Source organism: Cyprinodon tularosa, unplaced genomic scaffold, assembly GCF_016077235.1.
Source record: "Cyprinodon tularosa strain WSP-4 unplaced genomic scaffold, ASM1607723v1 ctg711, whole genome shotgun sequence".
Taxonomy (NCBI): Eukaryota; Metazoa; Chordata; class Actinopteri; order Cyprinodontiformes; family Cyprinodontidae; genus Cyprinodon; species Cyprinodon tularosa.
Genome location: NW_024039465.1, coordinates 318,589 through 345,341, shown reverse-complemented (window position 1 = coordinate 345,341; position 26,753 = coordinate 318,589). Strand labels below are relative to the sequence as shown.

At 37.6% G+C, this 26,753-nt stretch overlaps 4 protein-coding genes across 5 annotated transcripts; all 4 read left to right on the top strand.

The window, feature by feature from the left end:
• The first annotated feature begins 517 nt into the window (after positions 1-517).
• Positions 518-6,297, top strand: armc3 (armadillo repeat containing 3). The gene is given in 10 exon segments (XM_038268960.1): positions 518-538; positions 2,607-2,724; positions 2,866-2,991; positions 3,169-3,222; positions 3,357-3,532; positions 3,692-3,798; positions 3,800-3,942; positions 5,709-5,820; positions 5,954-6,114; positions 6,179-6,297. Coding segments are annotated over 10 exon segments (1,137 nt in total).
• Positions 6,298-16,198: 9,901 nt separating this feature from the next.
• Positions 16,199-18,705, top strand: msrb2 (methionine sulfoxide reductase B2). Of its 2 annotated transcripts, none has more exons than XM_038268962.1 (5): positions 16,199-16,477; positions 16,623-16,723; positions 18,068-18,144; positions 18,237-18,384; positions 18,461-18,705. In XM_038268962.1, the coding sequence occupies exons 1-5, from the start codon at positions 16,360-16,362 to the stop codon at positions 18,590-18,592; spliced, it is 576 nt and encodes a 191-aa protein (XP_038124890.1). In that variant the 5' UTR covers positions 16,199-16,359; the 3' UTR covers positions 18,593-18,705. The 2 variants fall into 2 exon arrangements, with proteins under 2 accessions (XP_038124890.1, XP_038124891.1); XM_038268963.1 differs by having other exon boundaries at positions 16,200-16,477; positions 16,626-16,723.
• Positions 18,706-19,008: 303 nt separating this feature from the next.
• c8g (complement component 8, gamma polypeptide) lies at positions 19,009-23,786 on the top strand. The gene is made up of 7 exons (XM_038268961.1): positions 19,009-19,394; positions 21,188-21,327; positions 21,692-21,762; positions 21,833-21,940; positions 22,025-22,129; positions 22,249-22,284; positions 23,687-23,786. The coding sequence occupies exons 1-7, from the start codon at positions 19,188-19,190 to the stop codon at positions 23,704-23,706; spliced, it is 687 nt and encodes a 228-aa protein (XP_038124889.1). The 5' UTR covers positions 19,009-19,187; the 3' UTR covers positions 23,707-23,786.
• An 873-nt stretch (positions 23,787-24,659) lies between these two features.
• LOC119772519 (lipocalin-like) lies at positions 24,660-26,164 on the top strand. The gene is made up of 6 exons (XM_038268964.1): positions 24,660-24,822; positions 25,009-25,148; positions 25,234-25,313; positions 25,392-25,505; positions 25,599-25,700; positions 25,794-26,164. Exons 1-6 carry the CDS (start codon positions 24,727-24,729, stop codon positions 25,811-25,813), a joined length of 552 nt encoding a protein of 183 aa, XP_038124892.1. The 5' UTR covers positions 24,660-24,726; the 3' UTR covers positions 25,814-26,164.
• Positions 26,165-26,753: the final 589 nt, after the last annotated feature.

The window sequence follows — 26,753 nt, the reverse complement described above, 5'->3', positions numbered from 1 at the left end:
CGCTCACAGCCGCTTCGGCTACCGTTAGCCTGTGAGCTAACCGGAGCTACTGCTAGCCAGCTTCCAACAGTCCTCCTACGCGTTTAGTCCGTAGATATGACAGGGGCGTATCCTGTCAGTGCCCATACCCCGTTCGACGTAAAAACACCAAGCAGCAGATAATAAGACCACTAACGTCCACTGGAGGTCAGCTCCTAACTCCGCAGCGCTGGTGTTCATGTGTGCTGCTGTCAAATGACAGCTCGACGGATGGGAGGTGACAGTCCGAGCCGCGCAATGTCTGCCGCTGCGCTGATTCGCCGCACCTCCCTCCTTCGCTCCACACACACAGCCAAGCCCCTGACTTTATACTTATACTCTACTAAATACGAAATAAGGATTAAATGGAGCTATTTCCTTTTAAAAATTCGGTTGTAATAGTTATGTATGAGCAACATCCCCACCGGGCATCCCTGTAATGCTTTGCTTTCGATGAGATTAATCACAGGCTCTATTTTTTTCAGGAAGCAGCGCGTTAATGTCCCCAGCTACTATAGAGGTAATGTCTTTAGAGGTCATTTGGTTTTCTGGTGCATACTACGCTGTTTCCACTGGCACTCTGCTGTGTCAGTAGCTCTGGAAATGTGCTGATGCAGTTTAGTCCTCATTTGTTTTATGAGTCGCTGTTCATAGCAGCACATTTAAAGACCGGCCTCTTTGTTTCCTACGCGGGTCAGGTCAACCCTTTTTAACCGAAAAAATACCTCTATAGGTTTTATGCATGTGAATACGCTCCAGGTCAGGGGACTTCATCGTTTTCCAGGCCAATGACAAGCAGAGGCCTAGCCAGAAAATTTTTAATAAGGGTGGCCAGGTAATAACCAATGTACACTGCTGGGTGGCCGTTAGCGGATAGGCTCCAGAACCTCAGGGTCAATCTACACTGTTCTACCAGGAAAATTAACAAGCAAAAAATCTACATTTTCAAAATAAAGACAAACTTTACTTTCCTACAGCCTTTGCTAACATATAGAAGTATATATTTAAACATCCGTGCTTTCTAAATAAAAGGTATAGTGGATAAAACTCTTTCAGGTTTGAGTTCTGGGGCAAACATTTTTTCCATTGTCATTACCTACTTTTATCAATACTCATTCTGCATAATATTGATATTTACAAGTACCTTTACCAACATAAATTGATTATTTAATAAGTTTTCATTAAAATAGCCATTTATCTATTATTTCGCGGAAGACTCCTAGATGACTTAAAGAGACTTTATTTTTATCATTTCACCCCATATATAACACAAAATGTAGTTCTGAAAAGAGCATGAATTCTGTACTTATCTAATGTTAGTATACTGATGTGCATAATTAACCACAAAAAAATAAAATGCTTTGAATATTCCACTTGAGAGTATTACTGCTGCCACTGTCTGTATTAGAAGGAAATAAATGGTAGGGGTGGCGACAGGGGTGGCCACCCCTGGACCCCAATCTAGCTCCGCCCCTGATGACTAGGGCTTTGATTCTTTGGGATTCCCACGATTCGATTTAGAATCGGTTCTAAGGGTCACAATTCGATTCTTTTTCCGATTCTTTTAAATCTAAACGATTCGATTCAGAAACGAGTAATTTACGATTCAAAGGATCTATTCCAGTCTGCTGGCATGAAAGAAGAGTACATTTATAAAGTCTTAATAATTGTGAATGTTTTATTTACCTATTGCAATAATGTAAACACAGAAAGGTAAATTCTGTTGAAGACCTCTGCTCTAGTTAATAATGATCATCACACCTACTGGGTTCCAACGCAGTTTAAAAACAAAACAAAAACATATTTACATATTTTAGAGGTTGGGTTAAGTGTGGAAAAATAAAATGTGTATGGAAAAATATTTGTATTTTAATTGTTTATTTTAAATTTTCTCAAAAGTCCATCCATCCATCCATCCATCCATCCATCCATCCATCCATCCATATATCCATCCATCCATCCATCCATCCATCCATCCATCCATCCATCCATCCATCCATCCATCCATCCATCCATCCATCCATCCATCCATCCATCCATCCATCCTAATATTTATCATTTTATTTCCTATTTAACTTTTCCTCTGTACTTTGTATATATTCCTTCCTTCCTTCCTTCCTTCCTTCCTTCCTTCCTTCCTTCCTTCCTTCCTTCCTTCCTTCCTTCCTTCCTTCCTTCCTTCCTTCCTTCCTTCCTTCCTTCCTTCCTTCCTTCCTTCCTCCTGTGATTCAACTGCAGCAATAAATCCTTCATTTCATTATCAACATTTTGTCCACATTCAAACATCTTTTAAAGAATTCTCAGAGAAACTGAAGTCTGTATTTATTTTATTTATTTCACCCCAGGCTTTACAAAACCACCAAAACTTCGAGGATCGAAAATGCTTCACAAAAAATAAAAAAAATTAGCTGGGGTTGTTTGTTTAGATAAAATGTTATGTTAAAGTGTATGCTTCTGTTTGTAAAGATTAATTTATGCCAACAAATTTTACACTTTATTTGCAATAGTGCCACCATATTGCTCTACTTCTGCATATTATGTTTCATTTTGTTCTAATCATAATTATAACTTTCTCTCCTGGTGCTCAGTTTGAGCCCCTGTCTTTTGAGAGTAAAACCCCAGCAACGGTAGTGTTGCTTTTAAACTCCCAAGAGGAAGACATTCTGACAAAAGCATTGGAGGCAAACAATAGATTTGCCAGTAAAGGTAGATGTTATAGGTTTTTCCTTTGTATAAATAATGTTACAATGCTCTGCAATGTTGATGTAGAGATATTTATTTATTTATTTTTACCTCATTCAGAGTTCTGCTAAACCTCTCTTGCTCACTGTCTCCCCCTATTGTCAGGAGATGAGATGAAAGTTTCTCTGCTGGGAATAGGGGCCCTGGAGCCTCTCTGCAGGCTTATTAATCACAGCAACGGACTGATCAGACGCAATGCCTTCATGGCCCTGGGTATTATGGCCACCAATGGTTCGTTCTATCTAATTATCCATATGATAGCAAACAGTGAAATTAACTTTGATGGCTTTAACTATTTATTTTCCTGTTAAAATTCTGTATAGGCAGCTAGCTTTAAAGAGCTTAGGTATTTTAAAGGTTTTTTTTCACTTTAAATTACTATTTCTTGACCTGTTTTTATTCTTAAAGGTGAAGTTAGCAATGCCCTAAAAAAACTCAATGCGATTATACAAAAACCTGAAGGTAAGTTATTATGGTTACCAAATATTTGCCTAATTTTTGTGAACATAAATGTAAACATAAATTGTAGATTTTGACAATAAATGTATAATTTCTTACATGGAAAAAAAACGCAACAAACATCCTCTCTTCTCCAGAGGACGTGGTTGTCCATGAGTTTGCAACACTGTGTCTTGCCTCTCTGTCAGTGGATCTCACTCCCAAAGTCCAGATCTACAACAACAATGTTATGCCAACTATAATCAAACTCCTAACCAGGCCAGACCCAGATGTCACAAAGAACTCACTAGAGATCATCTTCAACCTAGTTAAGGTGACTCATATGCTTAGAGAAAATCACAGGACTTATTCTGCAGTAAGCCTTTTCATTTTGAAGTTATGTCAACATTCATAAACATTTAAAACACAACCAAACATGTGACTGTAATATTTTTCAACCCAGTTGTAACAATTGTGATTTGGGTGAATAAAGGACTACAAAAGCCGCAATGTGCATGAGTTAGGTGGTATCGTCTCGCTTCTATAGCTGCTTAAATCAGACTTTCCTGTCATCCCACGTTTGGCTTTAAAGATGCTGAAATGTCACACTTGATAAGGATACACAGCTAACATTTACGAAGGAGCAGGGATTTGAGAAGCTCATGAATCTTCTCTACAATAAGATGAATATAAAGAAGTTTGCAACGTACTCACACCACTTAAACTACTTTAATCATTTAAAACCTCAATGTATTATATTGGGAAAAAGAAGGCAGACCAACACAAAGTAGTGCACATTTCTCAAAAAAAAAAAAAAAACGAAAAAAAAAAAAAAAAAAAATATATATATATATATATATATATATATATATATACACACACACATACATGTCTGTCAACAACTACAAAAAAAGAAAAAAAAGAAAAGAAAAGAATTTCATACACCCTTCTCCAAACCTATACCCTATAATGGCTGCTTTCCACTGAGTCAGATCATCAGGTTTTGGGGGTATTTCTTTATATCTAGAGACTGTTTTTTCCCCACTAATCAGATTAATGAAAGAGTTTGTGAGCACTGGCCTTAAATCTTGCTATACATTACGTTTTGATCTAAATTGTTCCGTCTTACTTCTGGATCAGTGGCGGTTCAAGATGGCATTTACATAGTGGGGACCCATGGTGGGGCCAGTGCTTTGCGATGGGGCCACGGAAAAAAAGGATATCAAACACACAGAAAAAAAGCAAACAACAACAACAAAAAGTAGCATTTGATTTAGCATGTTAAGTGAGCCACAAAGCTACGGCTACAGTTTTCTGATCTAACAGTAAAAAATTGTGAGTCTATAACTGAAGCTCAAATCTGACTGTAATTTCAAAACAGTTGTTAAATTAAATTGTAAAGGTATAATATTATGCATGGCCCAAAGGATGAATCACTTACGGTCTCCTCTGCCAGCAAATATCATCATAATACATTTATTTAGTATTACAAAAACTGATCTAAATAAATACATTTCTTAAAATAAAATTATTTGTCCTGAATTTGAACAGATAATTATAATGATTTACCAAAGGAAGAAGTACTTTTGCTCTAAAAAAGAATATTAATATTATGTTCTTGAAAGAAGATAATGGACTTTTTTCTCTTATTTTAAATGTATATCTTGTTCCATTGGCGATTTGTTTGACTTACCCGCCCAAATCAAGAGAAAATACACCTATTACAAGAAAAATGTATCTAATTATATTTGCACTTAACTTTATTTTTAGTTATTACTTTTTGTTTTCAGTGCAGGGGCCATAACAGGGGCCAGGACCTGCTCTTCAGTTGCAAAGGCCCCTGTTTGGCCCCTGTCTAGAACCACCCATGTTCTGGATTCAAGTTTTCGAGGAGATTAAACCAAATCGCTATTTCTTTTTAAATCTTTCTTACAAATTTTCACTACTAATACTACTCAAAATAATAATAATGGGATAAATTACTTTCTTGTTAGAAGTAAGGGGTTGTTAAATAAAAATACTTTTCACACTTTTTACATTTTTTTTGGTAAAATGTTTAAAAACACACATTTTTTTTTTCACATCAAAGTTTTCCACTACTTATTGTTGATCGTTTAGATGCAGCTGTAGGGAAAGGCATTGACCTGTGGGGTTGGAATCCCTTTTTTTTTTTCTAAAGACAGCAATTGTATGAAAAATATGTTCTTAATAAATTGAACATTATTGATCTCACATTGGAGAAATTTATCTCTGCATTTAACCCATCCCTTTGGGGAGCAGTGGGCTGCCATTGTGCAGCGCCCACGGAGCAGTGTGGGGTTAAGAGTCTTGCTCAGGGAGCCAGAGTGGCAGTCTGGGGGAGTGGGGGATCAAACTTCCGATCTCAGGATTCAAAGCCCTATGGCCTAACCCCTAGGCCACCACTTCCCTTTAGTATCTTCATCTAGTTTTCCTGAAGAGGCTACTGAAATAGGAGGAAGTAAAGTGGAAGTTGAATGATCAGCTGATCATGGTTCACTCTGCAGCTGGTCTTGAGAAGCTTGAAAGGCTGAGGGACTTTGTCAAAAAGCCCAACACACCTAGAATCCCATCCACTGTTTTAAAATGCCTCAGCAGGGCAGCTGTAACGACGTTGAAAAAAAACCAATTTTAAAACAATTCCCTTCATGTCATCTGTAGAATGTTAAAGGAAAGTTAGGGTGCATTTATAGTAGTTGCTGATTTGTTTTGTTGGTGTTTGCCTGGCTCTCTGTGAACATACAGCTGAAAGCTTTAATGTTCTCCATGAGCAGGATGTAGAGAGTACGTAGGTAGAGCTTCTGTCTGTGGTTGACCACAGTGTGAGAGCTGCTGCCTGTCAGGCTATGGCTGCCATGAGCTTCCACCCAGCCACCAAAGACAACTTCAGAGACTTGGGTAAGCAAGACATATAGATATGTATATTCACTGGGTCATAACAGCATAGGAATAAACAGTGCAGCTGGTGTGTTTCAGGTGGTGTCCCTCTGGTGGTGCAATAGTGAAAACTTGGAGATAAGAGAGGCAGTGACCCAGGCTTTCTCAAGACTGACACCTAACAACACCTCCAATGCACTGTGAGTCACAAACATCCTTTAAAACCATCCATCCATCCATTTCCTGACATGCTTAATTCCAGGTGGGGTCGCAAGGGGTGCTGGTGCCTATCTCCAGCTGTCTACGGGCAAGAGGCAGGGTACACCCTGGACAGGTCACCAATCCATTGCAGGGAAACACAGAGACAAACAGGACAAACAACCATTCACAGACAAACTCACACCTAAGGAGAATTTTGAGAAGCCAATTAACCTAACAGTCATGTTTTTTGACTGTGGGAGGAAGCTGGAGTACCCAGAGAGAACCAATGCATGCTCAGGGAGATCCTGCAAACTCCCTGCAGAAAGACCCCGGGTCGGGAATCGACCCGCAACCTTCTTGCTGCAAGACAGCAGTGCTACCCACTGTTCCACTGAGCAGCCCTTCCTTTAAAACCTTACATTTTTAATGCATTTAAGTGAAGATTAAACAAGGAATAAGGTTGCATACATTAAATCTCAGGCTCTTAGGAGACCACAATTCTGTTCTTGAAAAACTGTTACATGCAACATCTCACAAAAATGATGCTGAATTATAAAACCTGTAAGCTTTTATTCTAATGTAAAAGTAAGCAAAGTGTTAGACTCCATCAACAGACAGTTCTGCAAACAAAAATATTTTTTTTGCTATTTAAAAAGTGTAATTTGTCTTAAGAACTCTTTTTAAAACCGTTGTCCATAAACAGCATTGAAAATAAGTTGATGTAATAAAACTGGAAACAAATATTTAAGGAATAAGTATAGTTAGCAAAACAATGAGGTAAAAGACCTTTAGAGGTACAATTGGTTTTAGATTCATCTTTTGGTTTTTAGGCACTTTTATAATCCGTCATATGTCTTTGTTTCTCGTGCAATCTGTCTTATAATATCTTGTGTCTTTCACTCTCTGCATTATACCTTTATTACATCTGTTCTCCTAAAAACAAAACAAACCAAAAAAATAAAATAAAACCCAGCTGCATCATCCATCATCTCTGGCACATGAAATAGTTTTATTTTTTCCTTCTCATCCTTCTGTTACATCCTATATTTTACTGTATTTACATGTCTGTACAATCTACCTGAATGAGACACATGCCACATATACATAATGCACACTGCAGTGCCTCCTACACTAGATAAGAATCCAGCGCTTGCAATGCAACCCCCCATCTACTAACGTGGTATCTTCCATTGCGGTGTATGACGCAGGGGCCATGAGGTCCTCGTCCAGAAGCTGTAAACTCTGCAAGGACAGTGGCCAACTCTGCTGCCACTCTTTGTAACATGGAAGAACAGGAAACGATCCAGTCCAGCATTCGATCTCCTGGAGGCATACAGGCTCTGGTAGAAGGCTTAAAGTGCAAAGATACACAGGTTCTTGTCAACACAGCACTGTGTGTGGCAGTGCTGGCCTCTGACAAGGATGCAAAGAAAAGAGTTTGTCTAACCAATCATCATATTTTCTTTTTATATCAAGACAGAAAATTAATGACTGAATGTCTGGAATTTTCATCTAACAACTAAACACAATGTCTTGCAAAGTATTCATGCCAACACTCAAAGGGCCAGTGGTAACTCTAGAGGTGTTTTAATGACTCCATGTTCATGTGGTTGACAAGGCAACTATTATTTGTGCACAAAGTCCATGAAGCAGACAAATCTAGTCTATGTGGAGAAGTGACCAGAAGGAAGCTATTGCTGAAAAACCTAATGAAGTAGCTAAATTTTGCTGTTTGCTAAACAAAAAGGTAAAGCTTTTCCTACACACTAAATGCTATGTATGGTGGTAAACTACAAATTATATCACCCTGTTCATTTAATCCCCAGATATTGTGGTGACTGCATCAAGCTTTGATTCTGCTTTGAGTCATGTGAGATAATAGAGCTGGTCAGAGTTTTTAGAGGGCCTCATTGGAATAATCAAACTGTAAAGATTAGGCTGGAAGTTTATCGTTCAGCTGGACAATGCCCCTAAATGTTCCGCTAAACTGAAGCTGCACTGAAATTATTTAGAGCAAAGCACATTTATATGTAAGAGGAGTTCAGTCAAAGTTCATAAGTAAATCAAATTAGAACTGGCTGTTCTCTCACATTGTCCATCCAATTTGACAAAGATGTATAATTTTCCTTTTATTTCATAAAGCTCAATGCATTGTATTACTTACAAGTAATTATTAAAGTCTTTTGCTTAAAATCTAACAGCATGTAAAATGACAAGGAGTTGCTGCAAAATGCATGTTTTGAAGTGAATGTTTGCGTTGGGAACATTTCTTGTGCAGAGAAGCTGTGTACACTTCGGTAAAACACTGAGATACATATAAAGCAATCAAATGTAGTTATAATAAAAACTATTTATTTGTTAAAGTGCAGTAAGCTGAAGCCATTATTTAATCACAGTACAACGAAGTAATTTCCCTCTGGGATTATTAAAGTATTTCTGATTCTGAACACTCTAATTGTTTTCAAAATTGTAGTTTTTCAACCAGCCAGCAGATGGTGGCATAGAACAATATATTAGTCTTTTACACAAGAAGGAAACAAAGATTTTGCTCAGTATTAATATGTTCTTTGCGGCATGCATGATCATTCTTCAGAGCATGTCTTCCTCTGTGTCTCAGGCCTTTTCATTCTACAGGAAATCAAACAGTCAGTTAAGCATTGAACCAATTTCAGCAAGTTGCAATGATCAGCCTGCTGAACTCCAACTTGCCTGTTAAATACAGCCTGATGAGACATTTTGCATCCACTGACATTATTACGAGTGACTTCTATGATGCTGGGAAGGTTTGTTTACAAAAACACAGAACTCCCGATATGAGAATCAACAACATTAAAAACAAGCAGCATTTCGTAATCTAGGCAATTCTTTAGGATGCTAGATCTCAGGTTAATTAAATGATTTCATATAAACTAAATAAAAACTAAGAGAGTCCAACAGTCCTTACTCTCAAAGAGCTGGACAAAATAGTAACAATGATAACTTTCAGGCAGGATAGAGATGAAGGCTGAAGTCTTTAAGAATATTGCTGGACTTAAAAAATGTTATTTTAAAACTCATTTGCTTTTGTTTCCAGCAGGCTTTGAAAACTGTTTGAATGGACAAAGTTCAAAGTTAAAAACTCCAATGTTCTCACACAACCAGTTTATGTCTTAGCCTTTAAAAAGGATACGTATGTGGGATGATAGGGAAAGTTTGTTGCCTATTAAGTTGTCATCTATCTATCTATCTATCTATCTATCTATCTATCTATCTAGAGACAGATATATATTTGTATTGTCTGTTTGCTGCATCTTGTAGGACGTAATCATCCCTTATGCATTTCTTCCTCTGTTTCTTCCACAGGCCATGCAGTTCTGACTTTTGAGGAGCTGTTCAAACAGCCAGTCAACCAGGAGCGGGCCGTTATTGTTATCAGCAATGCAGCAGAGTGTAAATCTTTTTGCATTTGCATGATATAATCCAGCCAAAACAGGCCTGCAAAGAGATTAAAAGACTGCAATGAGCTAAATATATGGAATTGAACCAATCACTGGTTATTAACTACTTTATAGAATAATCATCTAAATGTTAAAAATGGAGTCAGCCACTAAGTTATTTTATGTTTGTTTCAAAGGCATGTAGGAAGACTGTCACCCTCCCCCTAGCTGCTCCAATCCAAAGCTCCACTTTTCCCCTCTACTTTTTTGTTTCTTTTTTCCCCTCTCCCTCTTTGCCTCTAGAGTGCCCCACCATTGTGTGCTGACTGAGTAATTTATCCCACTTTTAAGATGCCAAACACTCTAAGACCAACTAACTAACATCCACAGTGATGAACACACACAAAAATGCACTACAGGATATCAAATTCATGAATTGTGAGTTTACAAAAACAGAGTTAAAAGTATTCTACCTAATTAACTAAGCACCTTATGGGTGTATACTAAGTAACCGTGATGAAAAACAAAGCAGCACATCTCAGGATAGCTTCTCTTTACAGAACACATGCACACACAGCACCACATGCATTCCTTAGCAGGCTGTTATGTAATCTAAATGAGTTGAAGTGAATTAAGTTAACCTTTGTATACATTTTACTGAAGTAAGATGAGCTTTTTTGGTTTGGGCATCTTTAAAAAATGAAAACAATAAAAACACAATGTGACAATAAAACACAACAGTCTGTAACATGAACAGCTTTTTGAATCACTTTATTTGAAAACATGCAAAGAGATATCAAAAATATTAATGTTTATTACTCAAGTACAAGTATGAATCCTACCGTTTAAAAACACTTTTAAAGAAGTTTGATTATCAACTTAAACTTTTTACTCAAGTACAAGTGTAAGGTACCATTTTAAAACTACTTTAAGTATAAAATTAAAAGTAATACAGCAAAAAATGTTAATGGCAGATGCTTAAAACCTCATACTGGTTACTGCACTGCCCTATTAAAGGAACATTGTTCTACAATTTTGTATGATAAATTATTTATACTTAATTGTCTTATTTTTATAACCAATGGTAGCAGTGTATGGTTTAACTTTGCATCACCTTCAAAAACTGTTTATTTTGGTATATGGAAAAAACAATTATGTGCAACACCAACTCCAACCATAAAGAGAATGTTTTTATTTATTTATTTTTTTAAATACTAACAGGCTAAGATGAGAATAAGCTTAAATGAAAAACAACTTACAAGTGTATTTTTAAAATTTAAGCAGTAGAAATAAGAGATGCTTGCATATAATATAAGGAGTAAAATAAAAAATTTGTCTAAAAAATAATTACTTGAGTAAAGTATAGATAGCCAAAATATCTTAAGAAAGGTAATGAAATATTTGTACCTTGTTATTTGACACCTCTGCATATACAGTAATCTCCAACACAAAATGGGTCTTTTAAGAAAAGATGTGTAGAGAACTTTCAAAGTAAAAGTCTAGCAAAAAAAGTGAATTTTAATGTCGTAAGAAAAATTGCAAAGTAAGAAATAAACTTGTTCTGAGCAAATTTGTTTGTGCTAGAGTTATTGCCCCCTGTAATACAGTATCTGAAACATTATTTATAGTGCACCTTAATCCGATTGTTTAAAAAAAACCCCAAAACAAATATTGTCTGTTTCACTGGGGAATAAATGTATGACACTTCACCAGTTTTCAAACAGGAAAGACAAAACATGTCATTTTATTTTGGTGCTTGTGTGCTGATCTTCAACCAGAATGCAGTTGTAAGAAAATAGTTACTTCTTCTATGGCAAAAATGTCCTTTTCAAACAACTGGATCGGTGAAAAGGTGTTTAAAGGGATACTTGCAGAGGGTTTTTTTTGCATTGGCTAGAAGCTTCTAGCCTAAATCAAGTGACAATTGCTTTGGCTTGAGTTCACCAAAAGGGCAACACATTTGCAGTTGAATATTTTGCAGCTGAATTTTTTGCAGGCAAACTTTTCCCAGATATAAATTCAGAGTAGGGACTTCAATGTGTAAAAAAATTTAAAATTTGGTGTTAAAAAAAATTCAGTGTTTAAAATTTGGTGTACAAAAAAAGGAAGATTCCAATTAGACTATTTTTCTTCCATACGGAGAGATCAAACAACTGTCAGGCAGCAAAGAAATACAGGTGCTGGTCATAAAATTAGAATATCATGAAAAAGTAGATTGATTTCAGTAATTCCATTTAAAAAGTGAAACTTGTATATTATATTCATACATTACATACAAACTCATATATTTCAGATGTTTATTTTGTTTAATTTTGATGATTACAAATGACAACAAATGAAAATCTCAAATTCATCATATCAGAAAATTAGAATATTGTGAAAAGGTTCAAAATTGATGGCCCCTGGTGCCACACTCTAATCAGCTAATTAACTCAAACCACCTGCAAAAGCCTTTAAATGGTCTTTCAGTCTAGTTCTATAGGCTACACAATCATGGGGAAGACTGCTGACTTGACAGTTGTCCAAAAGACGACCATCGACACCTTGCACAAGGAGGGCAAGACACAAAAGGTCATCGCTAAAGAGGCTGGCTGTTCACAGAGCTCAGTGTCCAAGCACATTAATAGAGAGGCGAAGGGAAGGAAAAGATGTGGTCGAAAAAAGTGTACAAGCAAGAGAGATAACCGCACCCTGGAGAGGATTGTGAAACAAAACCCATTCAAAAATGTGGGGGAGATTCACAAAGAGTGGACTGCAGCTGGAGTGAGTGCTTCAAGAACCACCACACACAGACGTATGAAAGACATGGGTTTCTGCTGTCGCATTCCTTGTGTCAAGCCACTCTTGAACCACAGACAGCGTCAGAAGCGTCTAAAGAGAAACAGGACTGGACTGCTGGTGAGTGGTCCAAAGTCATGTTCTCTGATGAAAGTAAATTTTGCATTTCCTTTGGAAATCAAGGTCCCAGAGTCTGGAGGAAAAGAAGAGAGGCACTTCATCCACGTTGCTTGAAGTCCAGTGTAAAGTTTCCACAGTCAGTGATGGTTTGGGGTGCCATGTCATCTGCTGGTGTTGGTCCATTGTGTTTTCTGAGGTCCAGGGTCAACGCAGCCACATACCAGGAAGTTTTAGAGCACTTCATGCTTCCTGCAGCTGACCAACTTTTTGGAGATGCAGATTTCATTTTCCAACAGGACTTGGCACCTGCACACAGTGCCAAAGCTACCAGTACCTGGTTGAAGGACCATGGTATCCCTGTTCTTAATTGGCCAGCAAACTCTCCTGACCTTAACCCCATAGAAAATCTATGGGGTATTGCGAAGAAGAAGATGCAATACACCAGACCCAACAATTCAGAAGAGCTAAAAGCCACTATTAGAGCAACCTGGGCTATCATAACACCTGAGCAGTGCCACAGACTGATCGACTCCATGCCACGCCGCATTGCTGCAGTAATACAGGCCAAAGGAGGCCCAACTAAATACTGAGTGCTGTACATGCTCATACTTTTCATGTTCATACTTTTCAGTTGGCCAACATTTCTATAAATCCTTTGTTTTTATTGGTCTTCAGTAATATTCTAATTTTCTGATATGATGAATTTGAGATTTTCATTTGTTGTCATTTGTAATCATCAAAATTAAACAAAATAAACATCTGAAATATATGAGTTTGTATGTAATGTATGAATATAATATACAAGTTTCACTTTTTAAATGGAATTACTGAAATCAATCTACTTTTTCATGATATTCTAATTTTATGACCAGCACCTGTACATCGTTACAGCTTGCAATGAAAGAAGATGGCATGTTCAAAAAGGCTAGAAAAATGCAAACAGTAAAAGAAAAGCTATCAAAAAATTGCAGAGCTGCTGGGTGAGAGTAAGAGTGACAGCGAGCCCAGCGAGGCAGAGGACGTCTGTGCGTAAAAGCCTCATGTAGGCTTTTGAGATGCTCTTTGAGCAAAGTTCAGATTGCATTCGAGTTTAAGTGTTGCAAGATATTCAATTAAATGTGTCATCACTGTGTTTTTTAAAAACTTTTTATTGTTTAATTGCACAAATCTTTCAATGCAATAATATTTCAATAAAATTTTAGCACTTTAGCACAATATAAAATAGTTTCTTTAAACCAAAGAAATTTGGTTTATTAGTCTTTTTGTTTTGTTCCTAAAAAGTGGTCCTGGAAAGAGGGGATGATCTTATACAGTACACTGAAAAAAAATAAAGTAACCTTTTTTGGTATTTACTTAATCATATTCAGTTACTTTAACACAATTTTTTCATGTTAGCAGGGCAGGACATATAAAATGTGCTAAAGTAACTAAATATGATTAAGAAAATGTCTAAAGCAGTTGCATAATTTTTTTTACAGTGTAATCAGGGGCATCCTATATTCGGGTCAGTACAGCATATGATAGATAAATTGTGATATGCACAAGTCCCTCAGACTATTTTTTCAGGGTTTGGTTGAGGTTTTGAGGACCCAAATGCAGAGGCAGGGAGGCAGAAGTGAGTTTTTGTACTTTTAATGGAGTGGTCACAACAGGTAACAGAAGCAGGAATCCAAAAATCCAACACAAAAATGCAAACAAACCAGAATCATGGAGTCATAAGGGAAAACATGCATGAGGAGCCAGGGAAAGACGAGAAACCAGCATTGAGGAACTGCACAGGAAGATTATTTATGGCTGATTGAACAAAGGACTAACAAACTGATTAGGAGCAGGTGTGACCAGAGACTTCTAGAAAGAAGCCAGGAAAAAGGAGACCAACACAAGAGGGCAACAAAGAAAAAGCCTAAGAACTCAAAGGCAACATTCACACTGCAGCCTGAACTGACCCAAATCCGATTTCTTTTGCCCATATGCGACCTGGATCTGATCTTTTCATGGCAGTCTGAACAACACAGATCCGATTTTTCCCAATCTGACCCAGACCACTTTGCTATGTGGTTCTGAATCCGTTAGGGATCTGATCTTTTCAAATGCGATCTATGTCTGATCGGCCAGGTCAGATTCATCAGACCTGAATGTCATTAATACTCGACAAAGGTCGCTATTATACACCTTGCAATACAGAAGCAGCAAGAAAAAAAACAACCATGGCAGATGATGATGCGGAGAGCAGTATTCTGCAGAGAGCATAAAAGATTGTGTTTTTATGGTTGGAAAAGACCACTAGATGCGCTCCGGTACTACCATCCATGTTTACTTCCGCAAACACAGTGCACGCTGGCCTGTGATGTTATTGTGTCCTCTACTGCGCATATGGAACACTTGCATTGTATGACTGCAGTTCACACAGGAGATCACATGCAAGTCGCATATATTTGGAAATGTGAGCGGCAACGTAAAAAAAAAAAATCAGATTTCGCAAAAAAGTCGGAATTGAGCATCAAGGCCTGCAGTGTGAACGTAGCTAAATATATCCAGAAAACACAACATAAGAATTAAACCAATAAAACAAAGAAAAACATCAATCAATATGAAACTGAAAACACAAAGAAAACTTAACAGAACCAAGAACATGACACTATTTATTTATTTATTTTTTGTTCAGTTTATTTTACTGATGGATAAAAACATTTTAAAAATAAGTTGTTGCGCTTTTAGCTTCAGTCTTAGAATCACAGTTTATATGGATTCCAGAGATGTGGCGCTATAGTTCATTTAATATAAGGATGAGTTTTTGTCCTTTTTTTTTATCATTATTTTGTTGGGTTACCCAATAAACAAAACATTGGCCCCACCCTGCCCCCCTGGTAAATTTGCTCTAGAAGCGCCACTGTGGCACTGAATTAACATCCTAACTGACCTCATCTTAATCGTTTCAATTTTTTGCTGATTGCAAGTTGAAAACAACTGTACTTTTTCTCATGGTGAATACATCAGGCCTAGAATGCAGTGGTTCTTTTAAGTGGACCTAATGCATCACCTGGAACCCTTACTGACAGTCCTTACACCTGATGCAGTGCAATATAAGATTACAGTTTCATGTAAACACAAACAGTTCTGTTTGACTTACTTTTACAACATTAACTGGACTAGAGATCCAAATCCTAAAATAAACAAGCTTTACCTTCTTGTGTCTTCTTTTTTTTTTTGGCATGAAGCAGTCACACTGATGTACATTTTTAATTACAGCAAAAAATAAAATAAAAATAATAAGATAGACTCTCATACATTCAGAATGTAGAAAGTAATACAAGCCACCTCTTGATTAGGCTCCCCAACTTTCCTTTAAAAAAAAGAACTATCCCATATTAATAAATCTAATTTAATTCAGGTTTGATTTAAATTTTTACAAAATAAAATAAATGCATATCGTCGGTAGGATGGAAGGGTCCCTTTTTTTTTAATTTTTTTAAAGAGTTGGCAACCCTACTGTGTTCAATGTTCACACAAAAAATCCACCCAGAATGTATACTTACCGCACTAAAGCATTCATTGCGCAAACCCCCTGCAATAAAAGCAGGTAAAGTGAGTCCAGATTGGCCTGTTCAGGTGTTGGTTGGATTTTTGACCTGGAAGACCAGAGTGAACTCGCTGCAGCATGAAAGATCCGCCGCAGCGGGAGCGCTGATAATCTGCGCTGCACTTGACTCCGGACCCGGACGCACCAACACTTGGCACCGCGGGAGGAAACATGTCGCGTTTGGTCGCTCGTCTCCTAGTTGTGGTTTCTCAACAACATGCAGCTGTCAGATCAGCGGTAAAGCCGAGGAGGATCCCTTCATTCATCCGATGTTTCTCCACATCTCCAGGTAGTAAAGAGCCCGACCTTTGGCTGTTCTGCAGCTGCGTCCTGCACCTCTTTTATAGCTTGTGTGGTGGCAGATTAAAAGAAATGGGTACTGCGATTCAATATATTATAAACCTATATATACAATTTAAATTCCTCTTTTTATGCAGGCCTCCAGTCTCTTACACGTTACAACAAAACTACAGACTGGCAAAAGAAACTGACACCAGAGCAGTATTTTGTCACAAGAGAGAAAGGAACCGAGGAGGTGAGTAGCCTATATTTGTCTGTGAAAAAAAAAAAAAAATAAATAAAAAATAATCAGAATAAATCCATGAAATAAAATACCTAACAAATTGTACAAATGTGACACTAACATATTTTATCTGATGACAAAAGATATGGACTTTGCTCACCATTATAGGACTGACCTATGCTTTAGTTTCAGTCTGACATGTTACACACGTTCCACTATATTATGATTTGGAGTGATGTTATGGATTGGAGTTTATACATTTATTTTTGTTATGTATTTTACATACTGTAAAACGTCCTGTGATGAAAGTGCTCATGTTTCAAAGGACAAAAATGTACAAACTTTGTTGCTTGCACTGCTAATAGCAGTCTGCCTCACAACCAACATTTTTGACAGTTAAATCCTGCCAAATATCTCATTGAGCATTGCCAATCATGTGTCCAAGGTTTGATTAACATCCAGAATCATTGCTGCCAACTTTTCAGTCAAATTTGAAGTGAGATTTTATTTCATTGTAATTTAATGTTTCTGGTGCTTCATTGCAAAAAACCACAAGTACCTAAGTACCCCCAAAGTACCTGGGATATTTCTACTGAGCCAGTGCGAATTGGGAATACAGCATGGAACCACCATCTGTAATCACACTCCTGCCCACTGGAACCTTTATCCTCAACACTCAAGTAGAGAGAACTCTAAAGCATAAGACAACAAGACTGAGGAACACCCTCAACCTTGAAGAATGTCAAAAGCTAAGCCATGTAAAGTGACATTTGCTTTGCTGATGCATCATGTATTTAATTTTGCAGAACCTGCAAATTTCTTTACTAAAATAGAGCTTTGTTGCAGAGAAGAAAATGCTTTTAGTAATGCTATCAGCTGGGGAGGAGGGAGATGATGAAGCGTTCCCCTTGTTCAAACAGCAACCTCACACCATCTACTTTCAAAGATGCTGTGAAGAAATTCAACAGCCACATGCATCCAAATCATGAGTGAAACCAACACTAGGTTTTGCATTTAACCTTGAAGAGTAATAGATATTTGAAGCTACTGGTTAGCGTGAGAGACATTCCTGTAAAGAATAAAGTTACTGTGTCATCGTATGGATCACATTCCCTCTTATTCAATGCGTTTTACTGAGCTCTCAACATATACTCCACTGCATCTTTCTTTGGACAGATTTTAATAAACAATACATTTGCTTGAAAAACTAACATTTTATTGTTCTTTTTTATTTACCTTGTGGTTTATTTGAAAAATTGTATCGTCTGTGAAAGAGTAGCTAGTGAACTTCACTATAAAAACCCTTATTTTGGAGCATAGAGGTGGTAAAAGATCTCTGTGTGTGTGTGTGTTTAGCCCTTTAGTGGAATCTACTTGAACCATTTTGAAGTAGGAATGTACCACTGCGTCTGCTGTGATGTTCCACTCTTTAGGTAAATAATAAAAAAAAGTATTTAAATTAGAATCTAACATAAGATAAAGAACAAACATACATTTCCGGTATTTTTGCTCCCTGTTTTTGTAGTTCAGAAGCCAAGTATGATTCAGGGACAGGCTGGCCTGCATTCAAAGAGGCTCATGGTACATGGGAGCGAGACGAGAGCCATGCCTCCATGGTTCGTCGCCCTGACAACAGCCTGGGCAGCGCTGGGACAGAGATCCTCTGTAAAAATGTGAGTTGTTTTCCAAGCTAACCTCATCATTGTATGCCGTTGAAAACATCTTGCTCAATGCTTATTTGTCACACAGTGCGACGCACACCTCGGCCATGTGTTTGAGGACGGACCAGACCCAACGGGACAACGCTTCTGCATAAACAGCGCAGCCCTAAATTTCAAACCCAGAGAAAATGGTGTATCCGACATGGAAGAGCCGAAATGATGGTTATGATTGCAGCATTTCTTCCAAAAAAATGGGCTGCCTTATACACTGGAGGTGAATTGGATGATAAGAGTAAAGAAATCTCCAAGAGCCACCCTCTTAATAAAAAAAAATATATATATAGTATGTCAGTTTAAGTCGTTGCAAATATGTTTTTACTGTTTGTCAAGTGAATTTTGTTTATTTTAAACTAATCTGATGAAAATTACTGTTTTGTCTACATTGTACATAATTATATTGTGTTACCATTAAAAGGTTTCTCACACATATTTTGATATTGGTCATTTTCCCCCTAAAATCGGTTCTTAAAAGTTACTGCTGCCCCCTGTTTCACAAAAAAAACCCTCCACAATACTCAAACCTCATCTCTACCAGTTAATGATTAACTAGGTGAACTATCCTGTTTTGCACAATGTCTCTAAAATTCCTGTGACCAAATCTTCTGAGAGCATGTTGGAGGTTGAGTAAAAACTGAAAAGGGATCCACAGCAGGCAACAGAAAGAGTCTGAACAAGAGATTCCAGGAGAAAGACCAGAAGAGGATTTTAAAATAAAGGATTGATAGATCAGTGATTTGACTAGAAGATAGCTTCTTATGGCTGTGATTGCTGGTTCCAGGATTACTGAAGGCTGTCGTTGCATGATGGTTCTAGTGGTTCTGGTGTGCCTTTGTCTCCTTGTTCCCTCTGAGGCTGTAGGAGGGGCCAAGAGTCGACCGAAACCTCAAAGACGCCCTCCAAAGACACCAAAGGTCAACCCCACTGATGCAACCCCACCTGCTCAAAATATAGACATCCATCAGGTAAGACAGGAATAAATGCAGACTACAAACTAAACGTAGTCTACACGAGCTAACAAACTGTGGAGACCTTAGAAAAATGAAATAAGCAGATTTCTTCCCAAATTTTTGCTGAAATAAGTAGATAGTTTTGCAATAAAAAAAAAAAATAGATTAGTAATGTAAAACATGTACATCTACCCAAGATAAAGGTTAAAAACAAGCTCTGAAATCCATTATCTGTGATCCTTTTTCATTTTGCAGAGTTCGGATTCAAAATGGATCTTACCTACAGATCACAGCCAATTAAAATGCATTTATATAAGTATGTGCCACATTTCCCATCCATGAAATCAAATCATTTAGTAAACATACATTTTTAGTGTGTTTAATGCCCAGATTTGCATTAACAGAGCCCTAACATTATTGGCATCTGAGTTGAACTTTGTTTGATCACACAGCAAACAGTTCTGCATGTGGTTTGCTGACCTTTGCACACAGATAGTGGCTCTTATTTCACACTTGTTTTCAGTTGTTTTACAAAACAACGTCAAAAAAGGCTAGGCTTAGGAAAAGTGGGTCATGTAAAACAAGGCAATCGAACTCAGCAGGCTTTTTTTCTTATTTTTTTTCTTAAAAAAAGACAATCAGAGTACGATCTCTGACATAACTGTTCTCAAGGGTTACAGTATATTCGTTAAAATGGTAAAACCGCTTCAAAAATATTGAAACTTGGGCTCTTCTTCCTGAATACATTAATCTAGATAAATAATTTATTCTATTGGTTTCTTGTCATATATTTTAGCATAATAATTCTTCTGGGGCTTGTCACTCAAGGCTAGGTTGAGAAACAGAGTAAGTGGTGTGCTGATGCAATACAGGGAGTTTTTCTAAGGTAAATTGATCCTGGCAGAACATCACATTTTATACAATAGTGTTCCTTTCATTTCACATGTTATGATGGTGACAGACCTTACATTCTATAAGCATAAGATTGTAGAATTTGTAAAATAAGCAAGATTTCTGACTCTCTTTCAGTCACAACTATGGACTTTTACATTTAAATTAAATTTGCAACCCAGTTGTATAAGCATAGCTTCTGCTGCAAACACCTAGATTTATTTCATCTAGACTTTGAAAAGCTTCTTCTTTATTTACTCAAATCTACAAACATGAACAAAAATTTAATGAGCAGGTGGTCTCATAGTGAAGGAAAACTAACAAGGTGAAATAGGTTGAAGTAATATTTTATCACTATAGCTGGAAGTGTCTGGAGGACCGGCCCTTCAGCATCATATTGTTGTCATGTTTGTATGCATAACATATAGTAATACTGATGTTTTTAATTCTAACATGCATTTTGCATTAAATAAAATACAATAACTGGCATAACAAATCGGTGTATGCAGCTCCTCTTACTTCTCTTGATGCTGAGGTCATTTATTTGCATTGTGAATGGAGCCTTTTATTGTACCTGGCAACAGCAAAAAGAAACATGCTTGACAGAATGAACAACCATAGATTTTCCACAGCCTATACATTTTTTTTGCCATCATTGATATGAAAAGTTTCTCAATCCAGTGCCCATTTTATAACCAGCTTTCTAATTAGGGTGGGAAAATGTTGTCCTTCTCAGAGCTGTGCATCGATTCACTAGTTCCTTAACATAATAGCAACTATGAAGACAAAGATGGTCAAATTTTATAAAATAAATGCACCAACAAAAATGTTCTGAGAAAAAAAAAAAAAAAAAAACAGGCTTATGTTCGGGAAACGTGTCTGTTTCTTTTCTGTGTAACTTCACATTTCTGTTACAGATGACAGGAACATGGTATCTCCTTAATGCAGCCTCCAAGTGTCCCCACCTAATAAAACATGGAACCAAGGTGGAGCCGACTGTCATGACAATAACAGGTCCCTCTGACCAGGTTTTCTCAGTTAGTACTAAAACCAGACAGTAAGTATGGATGCAATTACTTCCAATCCATAAATGCATTTGTGAAAATAATGAAGTCATCTGAGTGTGCAAATATCTGAAAACGAAACTTGTTTGTGTGTCCTCAAAAACAAGGAAAGGGAGGAAGGAAGTTAAATCCAGCAGCTTTACTTTTTCATTTCATAAAGCTCAGGTCAAACTGACCCGGCTTTTTATCCTTTCATAAGCTGAAAAATGCACTTTTGGAAATGTCTTATTTTGATATCAGGGTCATAAATCCCTGTTTTCTTTCAAGCACATGAAAATACTTTTATGTAATATATTTCTCATAAAGGAATGCTAAAAAATAAATCACATAATCCATTCTCTCGTGTTCTCTTCTCAGTAATCATCAGTGCTGGGAGATATTGCAACAGTATCATCTGACTTCCACCACAGGGAAACTAACACTTAAAGGTCGGCTCTGCTCTTTGTCACGTTTCCACAACCCACTTTTACCCACTCTGATCTTTGTTGCTCCCACCAGGAACTCGTCCTGAACTCAACACTGACATCGTGGTTGGAGAAACAGACTACACCTCTTATGCAGTGTTGTACTATCAGAAACAGGGGAAGATCACAGTAAAACTCTACAGTAGGTTGAAAAGCTAGAGTTTCTGTATGTCTTGTTAATTTATGGTGATACAGTGCAGATAATTGCTTGTATGATGGCCTCCAGGTAGAACTGTGGACGATCTATCCGAGCCAATGTTAACTAAGTTTGAACAGCTTGCTGAAAAACACGGCATGGGCCTCGCCTACCTCTTCCCGTTCCCCACATACAGTAAACACGCACACAAACAAGCAAAAATGCAGCATATTTCAACCAAGGAAAAAAAAATAAACTGTTCTTAACTGTTTAACTTTTCATATTTCTTATATTTGATGAATCTTCCTTTTCAGGTCACTGTGGTGATGTGGACCAAGACCATAAACTAAGTGAGATCATTGTGCCTCAATAATATTTTACTCACAATGGGAATAAAGATTACTAAACACAAGCGATATTTGTCAATAACAATTGCAATTTTTAAAAGCCGCTGTGTAATGCAGGGGAAGTGTTATGAAAGGGTCATTTTAATTATGAAAAAGGAATAAAGTAATAAGCAAAATGTGGGTTAATCATTAAAAACTATATCTCTCCTGGAAAATGTTCAAAACGGAAAATTTAGTTTAATTTTAGAGAAGGCACTTTGGAGTGCCCCTCCTCCTTAGTCTTTCTAGCAATGCTAGACCTGTTACCAAAACATTGTAGAGTCTCACAGGACTTAACTTGTTCCTGTTACCTAATTTTAAATAATTAAATTACTTCAAGTCACAACACGAGAAACTAATGGAATGACCAGGAATTTTTTTTACCATCCTATAACAATTGCTTGTTTGATCAACCAGAATCCTTAATCAATACCAATTCTTTATCATTTTAGGTTTCATAGTAAATGCTTTAGGTCAGTGGTCCCCAGCCTTTTTTGTGCCACGAACCGGTTATATGTCAGACAATATTTTCACGGACCGGCCTTTAAAGTGTGGGGGGGTAAATACGATCAAGTAAAATGATACGACTGGCATAAAATCAAATACAAACAGCATGAAAATAAAACTCCCCATTATGTTGAATTAGTGGGAGCCCTGAGCTTGTTTCTCTGAAACAAGCCGGTCCCATCTAGGCGTAATAGGAGACAATGACACACGAAGTGTGCTCCTGATGTCCAGTCTGCTCCGTAGCTTTGTTTTGGTCGCTGTAACCACAGAAAATCCCCTTCGCAAAGATAGGATGTTATAGATAGTATGCGTCTTGACCTGAATTAACCTGTGTCAAGAGGCACAGATGCACCGACTGTTGTAATCGGGAGAGAATACCCCAATTTTTTTTATATTTTTCAAAATAAAACATCACTCAGACTCTGATCGTCGAAAAATTATACATATATATTTATACTTTTTTTCTATGCGGCCCGGTACCAAATGACCGACGAACCTCTGCTTTAGGTAACCGATGGATTAAGAAAGCTAAACCAACTAGTGCGTAATTCTCTAGTGGGTGATTCTATAGGATATTAAAAAAAAGCTTTCATCTTGTCCCGGATTAAACTGTTATTTAACAGACTTTATTAGTGTAAAGTTATTTCTTTTTCTTTTAGTCCTTCTGTATCTATCACATGTACACAATCACAGATTTGGTTAAAATCTTTAGGTCGGTCAGGCTGCTTCTGCAGGATGCACATGTGCTCCACTAAACTTATGAAATCAAATCAGTCAACAAGTTATCCAACATGCCGTTTCTGCTGAGGATGTCGACCTACCTCCTGCGTAATCTTATGCGTCGCTTCTTGTTTTTCAGACTGTGTCCCCACGTGCTGAAGTCACGGAGCTCAGTCCCCCACTCAAGACTTGAAGACCCTTTGAACCATTAATCACAAATAAACACAAAATTGAATGAATTTCATTGTTTCTATGATATTGTCATTATATCTGATTGTGTTGCAATCATTCTTTGATTTGTTATACTTATCAACCTTTAGGGTGCGTGACTTTATGCTTGCTCCTGCGTGCGAGTGAAGACTTAGAACAGGGAGCTGGAGACAATAAGACCCAGGTTTGAATCCCCAGAAGGGATCTATGGGTTTGTTACAAATTTGTGTTCAGAAATTTTCCTTAGCCCAACTCCTGCATGTGTTGGGGTGTGTGTGTGTGAGAGTTACATAACAGGCTGATTGCAAGTCTTTGCCTGCAGAGTCTCCTTACAAAGGGGGCTCTGATTCAGCACATTTCAGCAATTGATGCACTTACAGCTAATCTGCATTTCATGTATAACACTGTGCATACAGGACAGCCACGGTTTATCCTGATTGCTCTTTACATGAGCTTTTAGCCAAGGCAGCATTTGACCTGGAGTGACATTTTAAATCAATTAAAGTAAGATTAATGATTGCAAATATATCAGACTATTATGCAACACTTAGAGGTTTATATGTTTATGTACAAGGCAAAACGGTGAAGTCTTAATAGTAAAACTTTTAATTGGAATTCTGAGAACAAAACATTTGCTACTCTGATGCCTTGTTTTTTGGCTTTCCTGCTCTTACCAAACGTTTGCCATGATAGGTCAGTTTTCCTGGGGTATCACTGAAAAACAGTACTTGCCTCACCCCTCCTCCGCCCACGTGCCTGTTGTGTAACAGTTGTAATTTACATTCTTTGGAGAAGATCCAGATAGGGTTCTTTTTTTTTTTCTTTTTGGAATGGGGAGAGGGGAGGGGACAGGATGGGAAGGAGGATGCTGCAGGAGGGTATAAGAAGACTCACCGGGCTGTGGCTCACCACATTCTCCCTGACGCCTCAGATCCCTGCCTGCAAGAGAATCTCTGAGCCAGCGAAACCATGAGGACCACAGTGCTAAGAATGCTGACCGCTCTCACCTGCGCCTTGGCTGCATGTGCAGACATAATGCCTGTACCCGACTTTAGCCTGGAAAGGGTAAGGGGAGTCTACTCTTAATTTAAGGTTTTGGGTGGTTGCAAACATGCAGAAGAGAATGAAAAAGAAATGTTTCCTCTCATAGGGCAGAAGAAGAAAATGATTTCATCCATTGTGCATTTATGAATACTTTCAGAATTCTAATTTAAAGAAAATATTCATCATGTCTTTCTGCTTTTGCTTTAGATTGGAGGAAAATGGTACATGGCTGGCTTTGCAACCAATGCTCAGTGGTTTGTGACTAAAAAGGACACAATGAAGATGGGTACAGCCATGCTGGTGCCAACTGAAGGAGGAGATTTGGATCTGACTTATGCCACCCTGAAGTATGTGAATAATGTATTAATTATGCAATGATGACAAAGTCTTGATCCCTCTGGACTTGGAGCAAAAGTATTGTTGTGTGCGCAGTGCTGATGGTTCCTGTTGGAGAATGACTCACCTGGCAAAGAAAACCGACACACCTGGACGCTTCACCTTCCACAGCCAGGGTGAGTGGGGGGCACACGGACACACAGCGCCTAATCATCGCACTCATCCTAAGTTTTAATATGTTTTTCTCCTTTCAGCCTGGAACAACGACAATGACATGCGCTTTGTTGATGTTGTGTATGACGACTATGCCGTGGTCCACACTATCAAGACAAAGGAAGGTGTGTCAGAGGTTCTCAACAAGCTCTACAGTAAGTTTTACTCACCAGGAAGGGTCAGGCCTGTTAAAAAGACATAACTATGAATTCCTTTGAGACAAAACATAATTGCTATTTCACCTGTAGCCCGCAGTAGTGACGTCAACGCTGACCTGCAGCAGAAATTCACGCAGTTCTCTAAGGACACAGGCATCCTTGATGAAAACATAGTTATGCTGCCAAAGAACGGTAGGTTACTCATCACCATACAAACAAAGAAACTGAATCCATGAGTGCTTTTACATTCTTTTGTTTACTGGTGTCTTTTTGTTTTTATCACAGCTGAGTGTCCTGAGGCGTAAAGAATCCTTTGCTCTGATTCTTCTCGTCTCTAAAGTCCAGGGATTTTCATCTTAAAGGCATCTCCTCCACCCCTTAATTGTGTAGCTCATTTTGTCACAAAGCTGCACCTCAGACTATGAATGTAGAGCTTTTAACTCTTTTAACTCCACGCTGCAAACCAAAGAGGAGCTGATCCTTTCTCATTTGGTAATATTTTGTATTGTGCATCAGTAGTAACACCACAGTGGAACAATAAAATGTTGACAGTTGCTAAAAGATGTGAAATCTACACCATTGGAAGAGTTATTAGTTTTTTTCTTTCATTTTTATTTTTAAATGTGCTTGAAGCCAATAAAAGATATTCAACCAACTTTCAAAGAGTTTTTTTTTTTGTCTAAATAGGAAAAGAAGCTGATCTGAAAAGGTGAGGAAGTCAGTGTGGTCCCATGCTGGCACTTTGGTTTGATAGTAAAATAAAAATTGTTTGCAGACATTACCTTTGGACTCTTTGGGAAACTATGATGCAGATGAATTAAGTTATAAAATATAGAAAAGAAAGTAGAGGCGAAATCTGTTGGGCAATAAAGCAGATGTTTATATCTTTTGAGCACTTGGATTTATATATAAATCAGTTTTTACATATATAATTTTGATTATATAGCTATATATAATTTGGATATTAAAAAAAGTACAGTTGATCCTACATACTTTCAGGAGTGACCTTCCTGATATAAGAGTTTTTTGTCATGAAACTAAGAGTCTGCCTGATTATATGAAGCCCTGATCAGGACTTTAGCTTAAACACTTTGCACAACTTATAAGTTAGCCTTAATTATTTAAACGTAATTATCATGTTACAAAAGTCTGTACAGTTTTCCAATGCACAACTAGCACATTTATCTGTTTTTCCTGTCAGTATTCAATTTCAGCAAATGGGGAATAGGTAATTGCAAAGCCTAC